At 67.4% G+C, this 11,492-nt stretch overlaps 2 protein-coding genes across 3 annotated transcripts; both read right to left on the bottom strand.

Annotated features, from left to right (window-relative positions):
* Window positions 1–163: 163 nt before the first annotated feature.
* TUSC2 (tumor suppressor 2, mitochondrial calcium regulator) lies at window positions 164–5,328 on the bottom strand. 2 transcript variants are annotated; one of them, XM_074836440.1, is made up of 3 exons: window positions 5,046–5,328; window positions 4,618–4,738; window positions 164–3,324 (listed from the first exon to the last, which is right to left on the bottom strand). In XM_074836440.1, the coding sequence occupies exons 1-3, from the start codon at window positions 5,195–5,197 to the stop codon at window positions 3,106–3,108; spliced, it is 492 nt and encodes a 163-aa protein (XP_074692541.1). In that variant the 5' UTR covers window positions 5,198–5,328; the 3' UTR covers window positions 164–3,105. The 2 variants fall into 2 exon arrangements, with proteins under 2 accessions (XP_074692541.1, XP_074692542.1); XM_074836441.1 differs by having other exon boundaries at window positions 164–2,982; window positions 5,046–5,310.
* A 244-nt stretch (window positions 5,329–5,572) lies between these two features.
* On the bottom strand, window positions 5,573–10,942 carry RASSF1 (Ras association domain family member 1). Its single transcript, XM_074836442.1, has 6 exons — window positions 10,535–10,942; window positions 9,527–9,648; window positions 7,105–7,209; window positions 6,731–7,025; window positions 6,099–6,214; window positions 5,573–5,990 (listed from the first exon to the last, which is right to left on the bottom strand). The coding sequence occupies exons 1-6, from the start codon at window positions 10,788–10,790 to the stop codon at window positions 5,844–5,846; spliced, it is 1,041 nt and encodes a 346-aa protein (XP_074692543.1). The 5' UTR covers window positions 10,791–10,942; the 3' UTR covers window positions 5,573–5,843.
* Between the last annotated feature and the right edge of the window lie 550 nt (window positions 10,943–11,492).

The raw sequence follows: 11,492 nt of genomic DNA on the forward strand, positions 1-11,492 counted from the left end.
CACCCCCCGTCCTGAAAAAAGAGGGGGCTCAAAGCGCTGGTGGCAAACAGAGTGGCATGGCAAAGCCCACCTCCCCTCGGCTCTCCAGCATTGCCTTCCTCCACCCACAGGCACAGCTGCTCGCCCACCCGCCCTCCCCAGTAAGACAGCTCTTGGACTTGGGGGCTCTACAAATAATTTTATTGAAATTTAACAAAAGTGGACAGATGCACTGGGAGGAAGGACCATAAATAGTGTATGTTTCCCAAACCCATGGGTCCTACCCACACGCTAGAGGAGCAAGGAGCCTAGTGTCAGTGAGTACGGTTCGGCTACACATCCACACGGGAAAGCACGACATCGCACAGAAATCATTAAAAAAAAAAAAAAAGAGTCAAAAGGAAAACTTTCCTTTTTTTTTTTTTTTGCTTGCTCCAACACCACAGTGGACACAGATACTATTTACAGCGACCTTCACATTTTTAAGATCCCTCCAGGTGCTCCCAAGGCCCTGCTGCTGCAGGAGGGCTGGAGGCCAGCGGAGCAGAGGGGGCCTGGGGGGTGGCTGCTCGGGGACCAGCCTGGGAAGCAGCGGGGCAGGATGCAGCTTGTTGGCAGCCTGCGGAGGTTCGCTGCCGCTCGGTGACATGGGGGTGAGAGAAGGCGTGGGGTTTTTTTTTTTTTGGGGGGGGAAGCATGTTTGACACCCTGGGGGAAGGGTGGGCAGCCTGTCAGGGAGGACAAAAGCATCCTTGCTAAGCCGGTCTCCGTCTCTGCCCCCCCGGGGTTCAGGCTCTGCCTTGTCAGCAGATTTTTGGCTGGTAGCCAGGCGAGGGGCTCCCTGTCAGGGCAGGCAAAGGCCCCGGTCCCCTCCCCGCTCCTCCTCCACCTTCCCCCATACCCGCGGCGGGTTCGGTGCAGCTTCCCACGCCCTCGGACAGCAGCGGGGCAAGGCAGCACAGGCAGCCCGGCCACGGCTTTCTCTTCTCTTCCTGGGGACAGCAGCTCCTGCAATCCTGCGGAGCCCAAGGGACGCCCTTCCCAGGGAGATCTGGCCAGGGAGAAACTCAAAAGCAGGTGGTGCGAATAAGAAACACTTCAGTGGAGGATTGTTTTAAGACAAGACTCTTTCAAGCAAGCAGGAGAACAAAAGATATCGAAAGCAGTGCCCAGCATCACAGTGTAGACGAGGTCCCTGCCGGAGCCCTGCGCTCCTGCTTCCCAGCCCGGTGGCAGCCAGCACAGCCGCGTCACCCGTCTCCGTGCTTCACCCTCCGTGCTCGCTCCTGCCGATGGGAACAGCGGGTGGAGGGACACGGAGGGAAGAGGTGGTGACAGGAAGACGGCAACAGCCACGCCGCTGTTATCTCCCTGAAGCCGGGAATGTGGCCCCATGCCCGGGCGGCTCTCGGCGGGCGCGGGGATGGATACATCCAACGTAGACGCCGACAGGGCTGGCAGCCAAGTGCCAGCAGCTTAAATTAAAAATCGAGGTAGCGAACATCTGAAGTGCTTAGGAAGTAAGTAAGTTCTGGAACAAAAGAGGAGGAAAGCCGAGCCGGCTGCTGTGGGAAGCAGGCTCTGACCCAGTTTAAAGCTGCGCCCGCTGCCTCGCCACCGGTCCTCCTCCACCCGCCCGGCTGGGGCAGCCGAGCAGGGAGGCAGTGGCTCCCGGCGCTGGCGAGGGGCGGTACAGGTCAGGCCTTTCCCTGGCCCTGCAGCAGCTGGCTCGGCGCCCCGGGGCCCGCACGCAGGGGTGAGAGGTTTTTTGGTGCTGCCAAGATGAGCTCGACCTTCTCAAGTGGGAGGAAAGAGGAGAAAAGAGCAGGGCCTTCCGAGACAGAGCAGAAAGCCTCCCTTTAAAGTGCATCACGTTCCTCCTCCTGCCACCAGCTGGGACACCGGAGGAACCGTAGTTCACATCGCCAGGGAGATTTCCAAGCCAGGGCAGGCCCACCGATCGATTGTTTTCAGGGGTTGGGGAGGAAAGAGATGATTTCCTTCCTGCTTGGCTCTGTCAAGGCCCACCCCACCGGGAGGTACGTTCAAGATGGCAGCGGGGGGTGAGGACGTTACGAGGAGGTGCCTTGCCCAGCAGCCCGGCCCCGCAGCAGGCGAGGGACGGTGCTCAGCGGGAGCCAGCTTGCTAACGGGGGAGGCAAGTCCGCTGCAGAGCTGGGGACCTCGCTGCCACCGGCAGCGGCCACGGACCACAGCGATCTGTGGGCAGAGGGACTGCAGGCAGCAGCGAAGCCAACCTCCCCAGAGCTGGCATAAGCGGGGAAACACACAGGAGGAAGAGACCAAGGTCCAAGATAGCGGCATCTGATCTCCATCCCCTTCCCAAGAGGAGTGCAGCAGCCAGCCAGATGTGCTCCAAGACCGGCCCCTCCTCAGCCTGCCCCGTTTATCCTCCATCAACGGACCCATCCAGGGGAGCATCACAGAACACCCGTGTCAAGCGACAGGCCGCAACACTGGCCATCTAACCACGGGCCCGAGGGATCTCGGGGCCCCGGGCAGCGCGTTACCTTGCCCTGGCTCTCCCTGGGCCGCATACCTGAGAAGCAGGGGATTTTCTCTGGTGAGAAGTGCAGGCTCGCTCTCCCTTTAACAGCTCAAACACAGCAGCTCATTTGCAGTTCCAGTTACCCATCCAACGTCAGCTAGAGGCTACAAAAGGTATTTTAGTCTTCTGACTCAAGCGAGGATGTTTTTAAGCAGTCGTTGCACAAGGTCACCCATCTCCTGCGAGGAGCACTAGCCAAGCCCAGCCCAGCCTGCTCCGTCCTGCCTCACCTCTGGGCGAGGGGAGAGCCGCCGTCCCCGCCGCACACCCAGAGTCCTCCTCGGGTGGGAACACGACGCAGCCTCGCTTGGTGAGGATGGGGGCGGTGGGGAAGGGCCTCCCGCCCGCGGGCAGCAACGTCTGGCGACTCACACCTCACAGATGATCACCGGGAAATCTACGTGAATGCGAGGGTGCTCTAGTTTCACTATGCCCTGGAAGAAGAGTCAGAGTGGTGAGCAGAGGAGACCACCAAGCAACAGCCCCAAGCCCTGCAAGTGACTCCGTACGACAGAGGACACCGCGCCCTTGAGGAACATGAGTCCGTAAAGCTGCCGTCACGCCAGGTACGCCTGGCCAGCAGCACGCGAAGCGAAAGCACTTTGCCCTTTGAACTTGTCCCTGGAGAGCCGAGGGCGGCGTGGCTGGCTGCCACGCATGGCGGGTCCGGAGCTCAGCAGGGCGAGAAAGGAGGGAGCTGCTCTGCCAGGCACTGCCCGTGCAGCAGCTGGCGCGTGACTGGCAGATATGGGCTGTCTGTGCTTTTCATCCGGCACCTTTCATTCACGGGATTTAAAAGAATGAAAAGAGCTCTCTGAGAGAAAGCAGCCAGGGCAGCTGGTGCACAAGAAAAGCAGCTTTCTATCCAGAGGGGAGGCTGCTGAATGCACGCTCCCTCCATGCCAGCTACAGGCGCCTTTCCCATGCTCCGTCCAAGCCTTCTCCTGTTACAGCACCGGGAGGACCTGCTGGGAGGCGGGGGGCTGGGGGTGGAGCGGGGGCTTGGGGCTGGGCCTGCACCCACAGAGCCAGAGAAAAGCCTGGACTAGCAAAGGGCTATTTAGTGCCGGTATCTGCCCTCTCCAGCCCAGCTGAGCTTTCCAACTGGATGAGTTTCAATCCACATTGAGGAGGATTAGCAGACTGTCCCACAACCCAAGCCTGCCCCTGCGAAAACGCCAGCCTGGGGAGCAGTGTCGAATCCTTCCCCCCCCGCAACTACCTGTGCAGTGCCCAGAGGGGTCCCATCCCGCCAGGGGGCTGCTTGCCCCTCAGAGCACACCAACAGCTCATCCCAGGTGCTCACTAGAGTCGTGCCTTTCTGCTTACTTAGGAAAGACTCCTGCAGGGTCTCCCTCCAGCCCTGGTTTGATCCCCTCTTTTCTTCATTTATGCCCCCAGAAGCTTCCCTACATGCAGGCTATCCTTCTCCTGCACCAAGACCCTCAGCTGGTGTCCCAGCGCTCCCCCCCGGCTTCACCCCAGTTGCTTATTTTAAGAGGAGACTTTTGCACTGAGGTGCAAAACCATAGTTGTCAACACCACTGTTGCTACCGAGCAGTTAGGGGAATGTGCACACTCATGTCAGCAGGTGACAGGCTTTGGCTGCTGCTCCTGAAGCCAGGGCCTGGCCCTCCACAGTGACATGACATCAGCTGAGCAAGCACAGCACCCCACACCTTGGGGAAGGGGGTCTGTGATGGCCATGGCTGTGCATGGCTGCCTGGCACTCTGCACGCCACACCACACACCCAGCTGAGCTTCTTCCCCGGCCTGGAAGCTCTAAAGGGCTGGGGCACCACTTCTCTATGGGAAGGGGGCCTGGAGGGTGTCACCAGCTCTCCCTCTCCTACCACAGCCTCACTAGGTGACACAGGTGTGAGCCAGGACACACAGGAGCCACGGCTCTCAGACAGAAGCTGAGGGAGGAGCAGAAAGCCTTTGCCTTCCTGGCAAGGAGATGCCCTGAGGGAGGAGGCCCACATGCAGGAGCTCCTGCAATGCTGGGACTTCAGCTGCCACCCTGGCACTTTGGCACTCACTTTCCCCCACCCTTCTCCACACACTACCTGAGGTATCAGGTTCTTGTGGATCCTCTTCAGCTTGGCACGCTTCCTCCCATTCTTGGTAACGATTGTCTCCTCGTAGAACTCGTGGGCGAGATCCCCGTCCTCATCGTAATACATGGAGCTGCGGGGAGGAGAGGGGATGCGGCTAGGTAAGAGCTTGCCGGCAGCTGCTGGCTTCCCGCGCCCCGAGCAGGGCAGGGGGCTGGGGCAGGCCGGCCCCACCAGCCCCGTGAGGGTGGCAGCCACCACCCGCTGACGGCTCAGCGGCTGTCGGGAACTGCCCTCTCGTCCCACGGCGCCCCGCGGAAGGCCAGGGCCTGTCCCCGCCGCCACGCCGGTGCTCGAGCAGGCCTGGACCCACCCCGCAGCGGAGGTTCCCCCCTCCCCGGTTGCCACGGCAACACCACACCAACCCCCCGGCTTCTCACCCGCGGCGTGTGAAAACGAAGGGGGTGGCGGCACGCGCGGCCCGCGCCCGGGCCAGGGCCTGCTGCCCGCCGGGGCCCTCGGCGCCGCCGCCGCCCGCCGCCGGGGAGGCGAAGGGCCACAGCCCCCGCGACTTGGAGCCGCTGGCGCCCATGGCGGCGGCGGGGGCGGCGGGAACGGGGCGGGGGGGCGGAGGAGTGGGGGTGAGGGGAAAGCGGCCCGGAGCCGCCCGGCGACACCGACCGAGCGCCTCCCTGCGCGCGCCGCCGCGCTGCGACACTTCCGGCGCCCGCGCTGGCCCCCGCACGTGACCCGGGAGGGAGGTGTGCCCGCGTCACGTGAGAGGCGCGGGGCGTGCCCCCTCCCACCCCCACGCCTGGCGCCGGCGGGAACCCCGCGCCCGCCGGTTCGAGCCCCGCCGCCGTGCGGACACCACGGCCCGACGCATACCGGGGGAGGCCCTCGAGTCCCTTCCCAGCCCAGCCCAGCCCAGCCCCGGCCCCCCGCCAAGGACACGCCACAGGCCTCGTCACCACGATTGGTCTTTATTGGTGCTCGATGCCCTGCTTCCCTCCAGGGACACTCGCTCCACTGGGGACACCCACTCCCCTGGGGACACCCACTCCCCTAGGCACACTCACTCCCCCCGGGGACCCCCACTCCCCGGGCCAGCCCCATGGGGGCTGCGGCGGCCCGGTGGGTCCCGGGGTGCCCCATTCCACCCTCCCTCACGGTGCTCCCCACCCGCCGGCAGGCGAGGGTCCCGGTGCACTGGCTGGCCGTGGGTGCGGGCGGCACGGTCACCCTGGCGTGTGCGTGGCCAGAGCCTCCTGCATCTTCTGGCGGCAGCGGGCGTAGCGATGCCGCAGCCGGCGCACGTGCTCCTCCTCCTCCCGCTGCAGGATGCGCAGGAAGTTGTGCAGCTCCGGCAGCGTGAAGGCGTCCCACTGTGGGCACAGGGACTGCCATCACAACAGGGATGTGGCATGTCCTCCCCACAGCCACATACCCCGAGGGGGTGCAGGTGCCAGTCCCCTCCCCGTCCCCACACTCACGTTCACCTCCCCGGTCTCATTCTCCTTCAGGACGAAGCTGAGCACCTTCTCACTGGGGCCGGCCAGCAGCCGCAGCCGCAGGGGCTGCTCCTCATCGGCCAGCTTCCGCAGGTACACTGCAACGGCAGTCACGCGTCACGGGGGGGACACCACCACAGGGACATCACGGCCATGGGGACACTCCCACTATGGGGACACTGCCACTATAGGGACATTACTGCTACAGGGATATCGCTACTATGGGGATGTCACCACTGCCACAGGGGACATGCCCATGGTGACAGGGGACACTGCCACCAAAGGGTGATACCACTGCTACAGGGATGCTGCCGCTACAGGGATGCTGCCACTACAGGGATGCTGCTACTATGGGGACATCACCATGGGGGACATCGCTGCCATGGGGGACACTGCTGCCATGGGGGACAGCCCCACAGCCACTGCCACCAATGAGGATCCCACTGCAGGAGGGTGCTGACACTCTGGGGACACCACTGCCACAGGGATGCTGCCACTATGGGGGACACCACCACCCAGGGGTATCGCCACCACGGGGCCACCACTGCCCAGGGGAAGCTGCCACCACGAGGACATGGCCACCGCTACGGGGACAGGGCCGTTTTGGGCACTACCTTGGTCATCCTTCTCAGACCTCTCGAAGAGGGCGAACTTGCGGGGGTTGTCGACGACGGTGAACTTGCGGAGGAGGGCGTCGATGACCTCGCTGGCGCGGGTGTGTGAGAGGATGTGCAGGTGCTTGACGGTCCCCTTGGGCAGGTAGAAGGACGTGCGGCGCTTCACCCCCTGGGTGCGCGGCCCCGGCCGCCCCGCCTGCAGGGACGGGACCCGCTTGGTGGCCGGCACCGAGACGGGGCGCACCAGCTTCAGCTGCACCTTGATGAAGCCGGTGTAGGAGCCATCCTTGTTCTGGGAGACACCAAGGCAGGAGGGTGAGTGGGGCCAGGGCAGGGCACCGTGACCCCCCTGGCCCCGTGCTGACCCGTACCAGGCTCATGAAGAGGTTGCTGTTGATCTGGCTGTTGTACTCCTTGATCCGCTGCTCCACCTGCGCCTGGTCCAGCTCTGCCTTCTCCCACTCGCTGGGCTCATCCTGCGCGACAGCAGCAGGGCTGAGTTGAGCGGCACTGCAGCCGGGGAGGACCCCTCTGCCTGACCCGGCGTCCCGGCATCCCTTCCCGAAACACCAGCTGACATGCAGGGGCGGTTGCGCGGGGTTGCATCAGCCCAGCTAGCGCTGAGCTGGGCTGTGCTGGGGAAGCGTGGCTGAGCTCACCACGGCCCCAGCCCTGCTCCAGGGACGCCGGAACCGGCCATCCCCGCCCCCAGTCCTCATCGCGGGGCTGCAGGGATGGGTGAACCCGCCACGACACCCCGGGGCCAGCCATCCCCTCCCAGCGCCCCAGATCAGAGAGGTGTCCCCGAGGCAGAGCGCAGGCAGCCGCCAGCCCGGCACCGGGGCGGCGGGGCAGGCTGGGTGCCCGCGGGGACACCCCGGGATTTGGGGCTGGAGGACCGGGCTGGGGGTGCAGCCCGCCCGTGCCGCCGGCATCCCACTTCAAAGAGCCGGCCCCACACAGAGGGGACCCAGGCGTCCTGGCTCGGCGTCCCTGCCGCCGGCACCCACTAATGAGTATTTACGTGGGGCCACGGAGCCGCCGCACAGAGCTGCACGTGTCCCCGTGGCACTGGGGAGCACTCGGGGCTCCCGGCCCCAACGGCCACCCCACGGCATGCAGGCACCGCCGGACCATGCTGGGGTCCCCGTGGGATGGGGACAGCTGTGAGGCTGCCCCGGGGGGGCTCACCCCGGCACCCCCAAGCACTGTCCTTAGCCCCCTCCGGGAGCAGCCCCAGCCCTGGGGGGCCATGGGGTGGCTGTGCCAGGCAGCAAAACCCCACTGCGCGTCACTCGCCCCACAGCGCCACATCCAACAGGACAGGGACCCCTGCCCCACGGCATGGCCACACATACCCCTACACTAGCCCCACGGCATGGCCACGCGTGCCCCCACGCTCCCCCCACGGCAGGGCCGTGCTCACGTCCAAGACAGGACCACCCGCACCCCGTGTATTCCCCACGGCCGGGCGATAACTGTCCCCCCATGAAGCCCACCCCCGCCTGCCCCCCAGCACCCAGCCCCGGGAGGGGGGGTGCTCTCCCCCTGACTGACGTCATCCCGTCCCCCATGACGTCACGGCCGGCGGCTCGGGACCGACCTGGCGGCGGCGCGGGCGGCGGCCGAGGGAGGTGCGGGCGGTGTAGAAGAGTTCGGGCTCGGAGTCGGAGTCCTCCTGGCTGCAGTAGCCGCTGCTGGCCGTGCTGCCCCCCGTGCCCCCCGCGCCGCCCCGCCGCAGCGCCAGAGCCGCCGCCGCCCCGCAGCCCCCGGCCCCGCCGGCCCCGGCGCTCGCCCCGGCCGCGGCCACGGGCACGGGCACGGCAGCGGCGGCCACGGCCCGACCCGCCCGCCCCGCGGCCCCGCGGGCACACGGGCACACCCGGTCCCGCGCCAGCCCGGCCGGCCCCCGGGCTGGGGCCCGGCTCAGCCCGCTCCCGGCTCGGCTCAGCCCGCTCCCGGGCCCGGCTCGGCTCCGCCCGGGCCCGGTCCTTGTCCCGGCTCCGCTCCGCTCGGTCCCTATGGCGGCCCCTGTCCCGGGCCCGGCTCGGCTCGGCTCCGCCCGGTCCCTATCACGGTCCCTGTCCCGGTTCGGCTCAGCCCAGTCCCGGCTCAGCTCAGCCCGATGCTTATCGCGTTCCCTGTCCCGGCGCAGCTCTGCCCCGTGGCGGCTCGGCTCAGCCCGGTGTCTACCGCCGTCCTGTCCCGGTCCCGGCTCGGCGCGGTCCCCGGCCCGGCCCCGCCCCGCCCCGGCCGTGGGGCTGACGCGAGCCGGGGGCGGTGCGGAGCGGTCCCGCTTCCGGCGGTGATTTCACCCGCCCGACGCCACCCGCCCGGACCCGACTGTGCCCCGGCCTGGGCACGGCACGGTGCGGGGCAGCACAGCCAGCACGGCTCGGCTCGGCTCGGCACAGCCTGGCCTGGCAGAGCACGGACAGCGTGGCTCAGCACAGCCCGGCATGGTACAGCACAGCACAGCCGGCACGCTGGGCATAGCCCGGCATGGCACAGCCTGGTGTGGCCCAGCAAGGCTCGACAGCCTGGCCTGGCACAGCCCAGCCCAGCCCAGCCAGGCTCAGCACAGCCCAGCATGGCACAGCAAAGCCCGGCATGGCTGGGCACAGCCCGACGAGGCATAGCCTGGCACAGCACAGCCCGGTACAGCGTGGCACAGCACAGCCTGGTGTGACATGACATGGCCGCACATGGTGCAGCCCGGCACAGCCACCCCCAGCCCCTAGGCTGGCTGCCCCCTGCCCACACCCTCCCTTGCAGACCCGGGCCAGGCCCTACCACGTTGGTGTCCTTCTCCAGCGCCTGCTCAGTGCCATCGTCCTCGTCGCCTGCGCCCGGGGGGCCGCTGCAGTCCAGCCGCACCAGGGCCCGGCACCGGTAGTGGCAGGTGAAGCTGCAGTCTGGGGACGAGGACAGGACCAGTGTCACCACCATGGCCCTGGGTGTTAGGGCCAGCGACTGTGCCGGGGGGGCACTGGTGGTGCCTGCTGGGGCACAGGCTGGTGCATGGTGCCGGTACCGGAGCCCGGTGCCGGCTGCCTGCCCTCACTGTGCCAGGGACCCAGGGGCCAGCACCCACATGGGACACGGTGCTGTGCCAAGCTGCTGGCCCCACCGCGGTGCCTGTGCTCCCCCCCTGGGCTGGACAGCGTGGGGGCCTGAGGGCTGGGGTGCTCCGAGCCTGCTCCCAGGATGCCCGGTGCAGGGGCCGGGTATCCGGATGCCCGGTACTTGGTGGGGGTACTTGGTGTGCCCAGTACCGGGACCCCTGTATGGGTGCCCAGTACTGGGATGTCCAGTGCCCGGTGCCCAGAGGCCCAGTGCCCGGTGTGAGTGCCCAGTACGGGGGTGCCCAGTACCAAGATGCCCGTGCCCAGTGTGGGTGCCTGGTGCTGGGATGCGTGGTACCTGTTGGGGGTGCCCTGTACCAGGACGCCTGCTGCCCGGTGTGTGTGTGCCCGGTACTGGGATCCCTGCATGGGTGCCCAGTACTGGGATCCCCAGTGCCTGGTGCATATGCCCAGTACTGGGATGTCCACTGCCCCATGTGGGGGTGCCGGGACGCCTGGTGCCTGGGTAGGGTTGGTGGGATGCCCGGTGTGAGAGTGGTGGGATGTCCTGTGTGGGGGTGCCGAGTGGCAGGATGCCCAGTGCCCGGGTGGGGGTGCCTGGATACCCGGTGCGGGGGTGCCGGGATGCCCGGTGCCCGGGTAGGGTTGGTGGGATGCCCGGTGCCCGGTGGGGGTGCCGGGCGGTGGGGGACCCGGGGCGCGGCGCGGTACTCACGGCGGCACTGGAGGCTCTTCCTGCCGCCGCCCCAGACGAAGTCCCCGCAAAGGTCGCACCAGGTGTGGAGCCCGCGGCGCCGCGGCTCGAAGCGGTGCCCAGCGCCCGGTGCCGCCGTCAGTCGCGGGTCGGGGTGCGCTCCGGGGCCGGGGCCGGGCCGGCGGGCCGGGCTGATGCGCAACGCGTTGGTCCGTTCCAGGCGGCCCCGGCCCGGCCGCGGCTCCGGCTGCAGCTCCCGCAGCTCGATGAGCTCCATGACCCGGCGGCCGCGGGCGCTGCGCGGCGGCGAGGCGGGGGCCGGCACCGGGGATGGGGCCGGGGCGGGGACCGGGAGGGGCCGCCCCGTCCGGACACCGCGGGGGAAACTGAGGCAGGAGCGGGGGCGGGGAGGGGTGGTGAGGAGCCGCGCAGCGCCCCGGGGTCTCGACAGCCACCCCCGGTCCCGACAATCCCGGCGGGGCGGGCTGGAGGCGGGGATGAGGCTCCCGGAGCCGCTGCCAGGGAAGGGGAGGGTCCCCCCGCTCCGGCAGCCCCGCTTTCTCCACCACCTCTCCCAGGCCCGGGGCACGCCTCGCTCCGTGCCTCAGTTTCCCAGCGGGGAGGGGGCTGGGGGAACCTCTGCAGTGGGCGTGAAGCAGCCGAAGCTGCCCCGGAGAGCCCCCACGCTCGCTCCGGCCGAGCAGCCTGAGCTCGGGGCCAGGAGTCAACTCCTGGCGCTGCTCGGCCGGACCGAGGTGATTTCCTGCCTGCTGTCATGGCTCCTGCAGCAGCAGCACTGCACGAAGCCTATTTTGGGGTCGGGGGGGCCCTCGGGCACCCCTTCAGAAAAGGAGATGCCTGGCGGTGCCGGCACCGTTAACCTTTCCCAGCCGTGCTCAGACCAAGGCTGCAGCCCTTTGGCCAGGGAGAGGTGGGGGACACACCCCAAGGCACCACAGGCCACCAGTAAACCCCACAG

This window comes from Strix aluco, chromosome 11 (assembly GCF_031877795.1).
Source record: "Strix aluco isolate bStrAlu1 chromosome 11, bStrAlu1.hap1, whole genome shotgun sequence".
NCBI lineage: Eukaryota > Metazoa > Chordata > Aves > Strigiformes > Strigidae > Strix > Strix aluco.

Coding starts and splice junctions, on each gene's coding strand:
- TUSC2 (XM_074836440.1), bottom strand. CDS start 5,197: ATGGGCGCCAGCGGCTCCAAGTCGCGGGGGCTGTGGCCCTTCGCCTCC. Junction 4,739..5,045: donor TTCGTTTTCACACGCCGCGG/GTGAGAAGCCGG, acceptor TCCTCCCCGCAG/CTCCATGTATTACGATGAGG. Junction 3,325..4,617: donor ACAAGAACCTGATACCTCAG/GTAGTGTGTGGA, acceptor CGTGAATGAAAG/GTGCCGGATGAAAAGCACAG.
- RASSF1 (XM_074836442.1), bottom strand. CDS start 10,790: ATGGAGCTCATCGAGCTGCGGGAGCTGCAGCCGGAGCCGCGGCCGGGC. Junction 6,215..6,730: donor GTCTGAGAAGGATGACCAAG/GTAGTGCCCAAA, acceptor CTGCCGTTGCAG/TGTACCTGCGGAAGCTGGCC. Junction 5,991..6,098: donor ATGAGACCGGGGAGGTGAAC/GTGAGTGTGGGG, acceptor CTGTGCCCACAG/TGGGACGCCTTCACGCTGCC.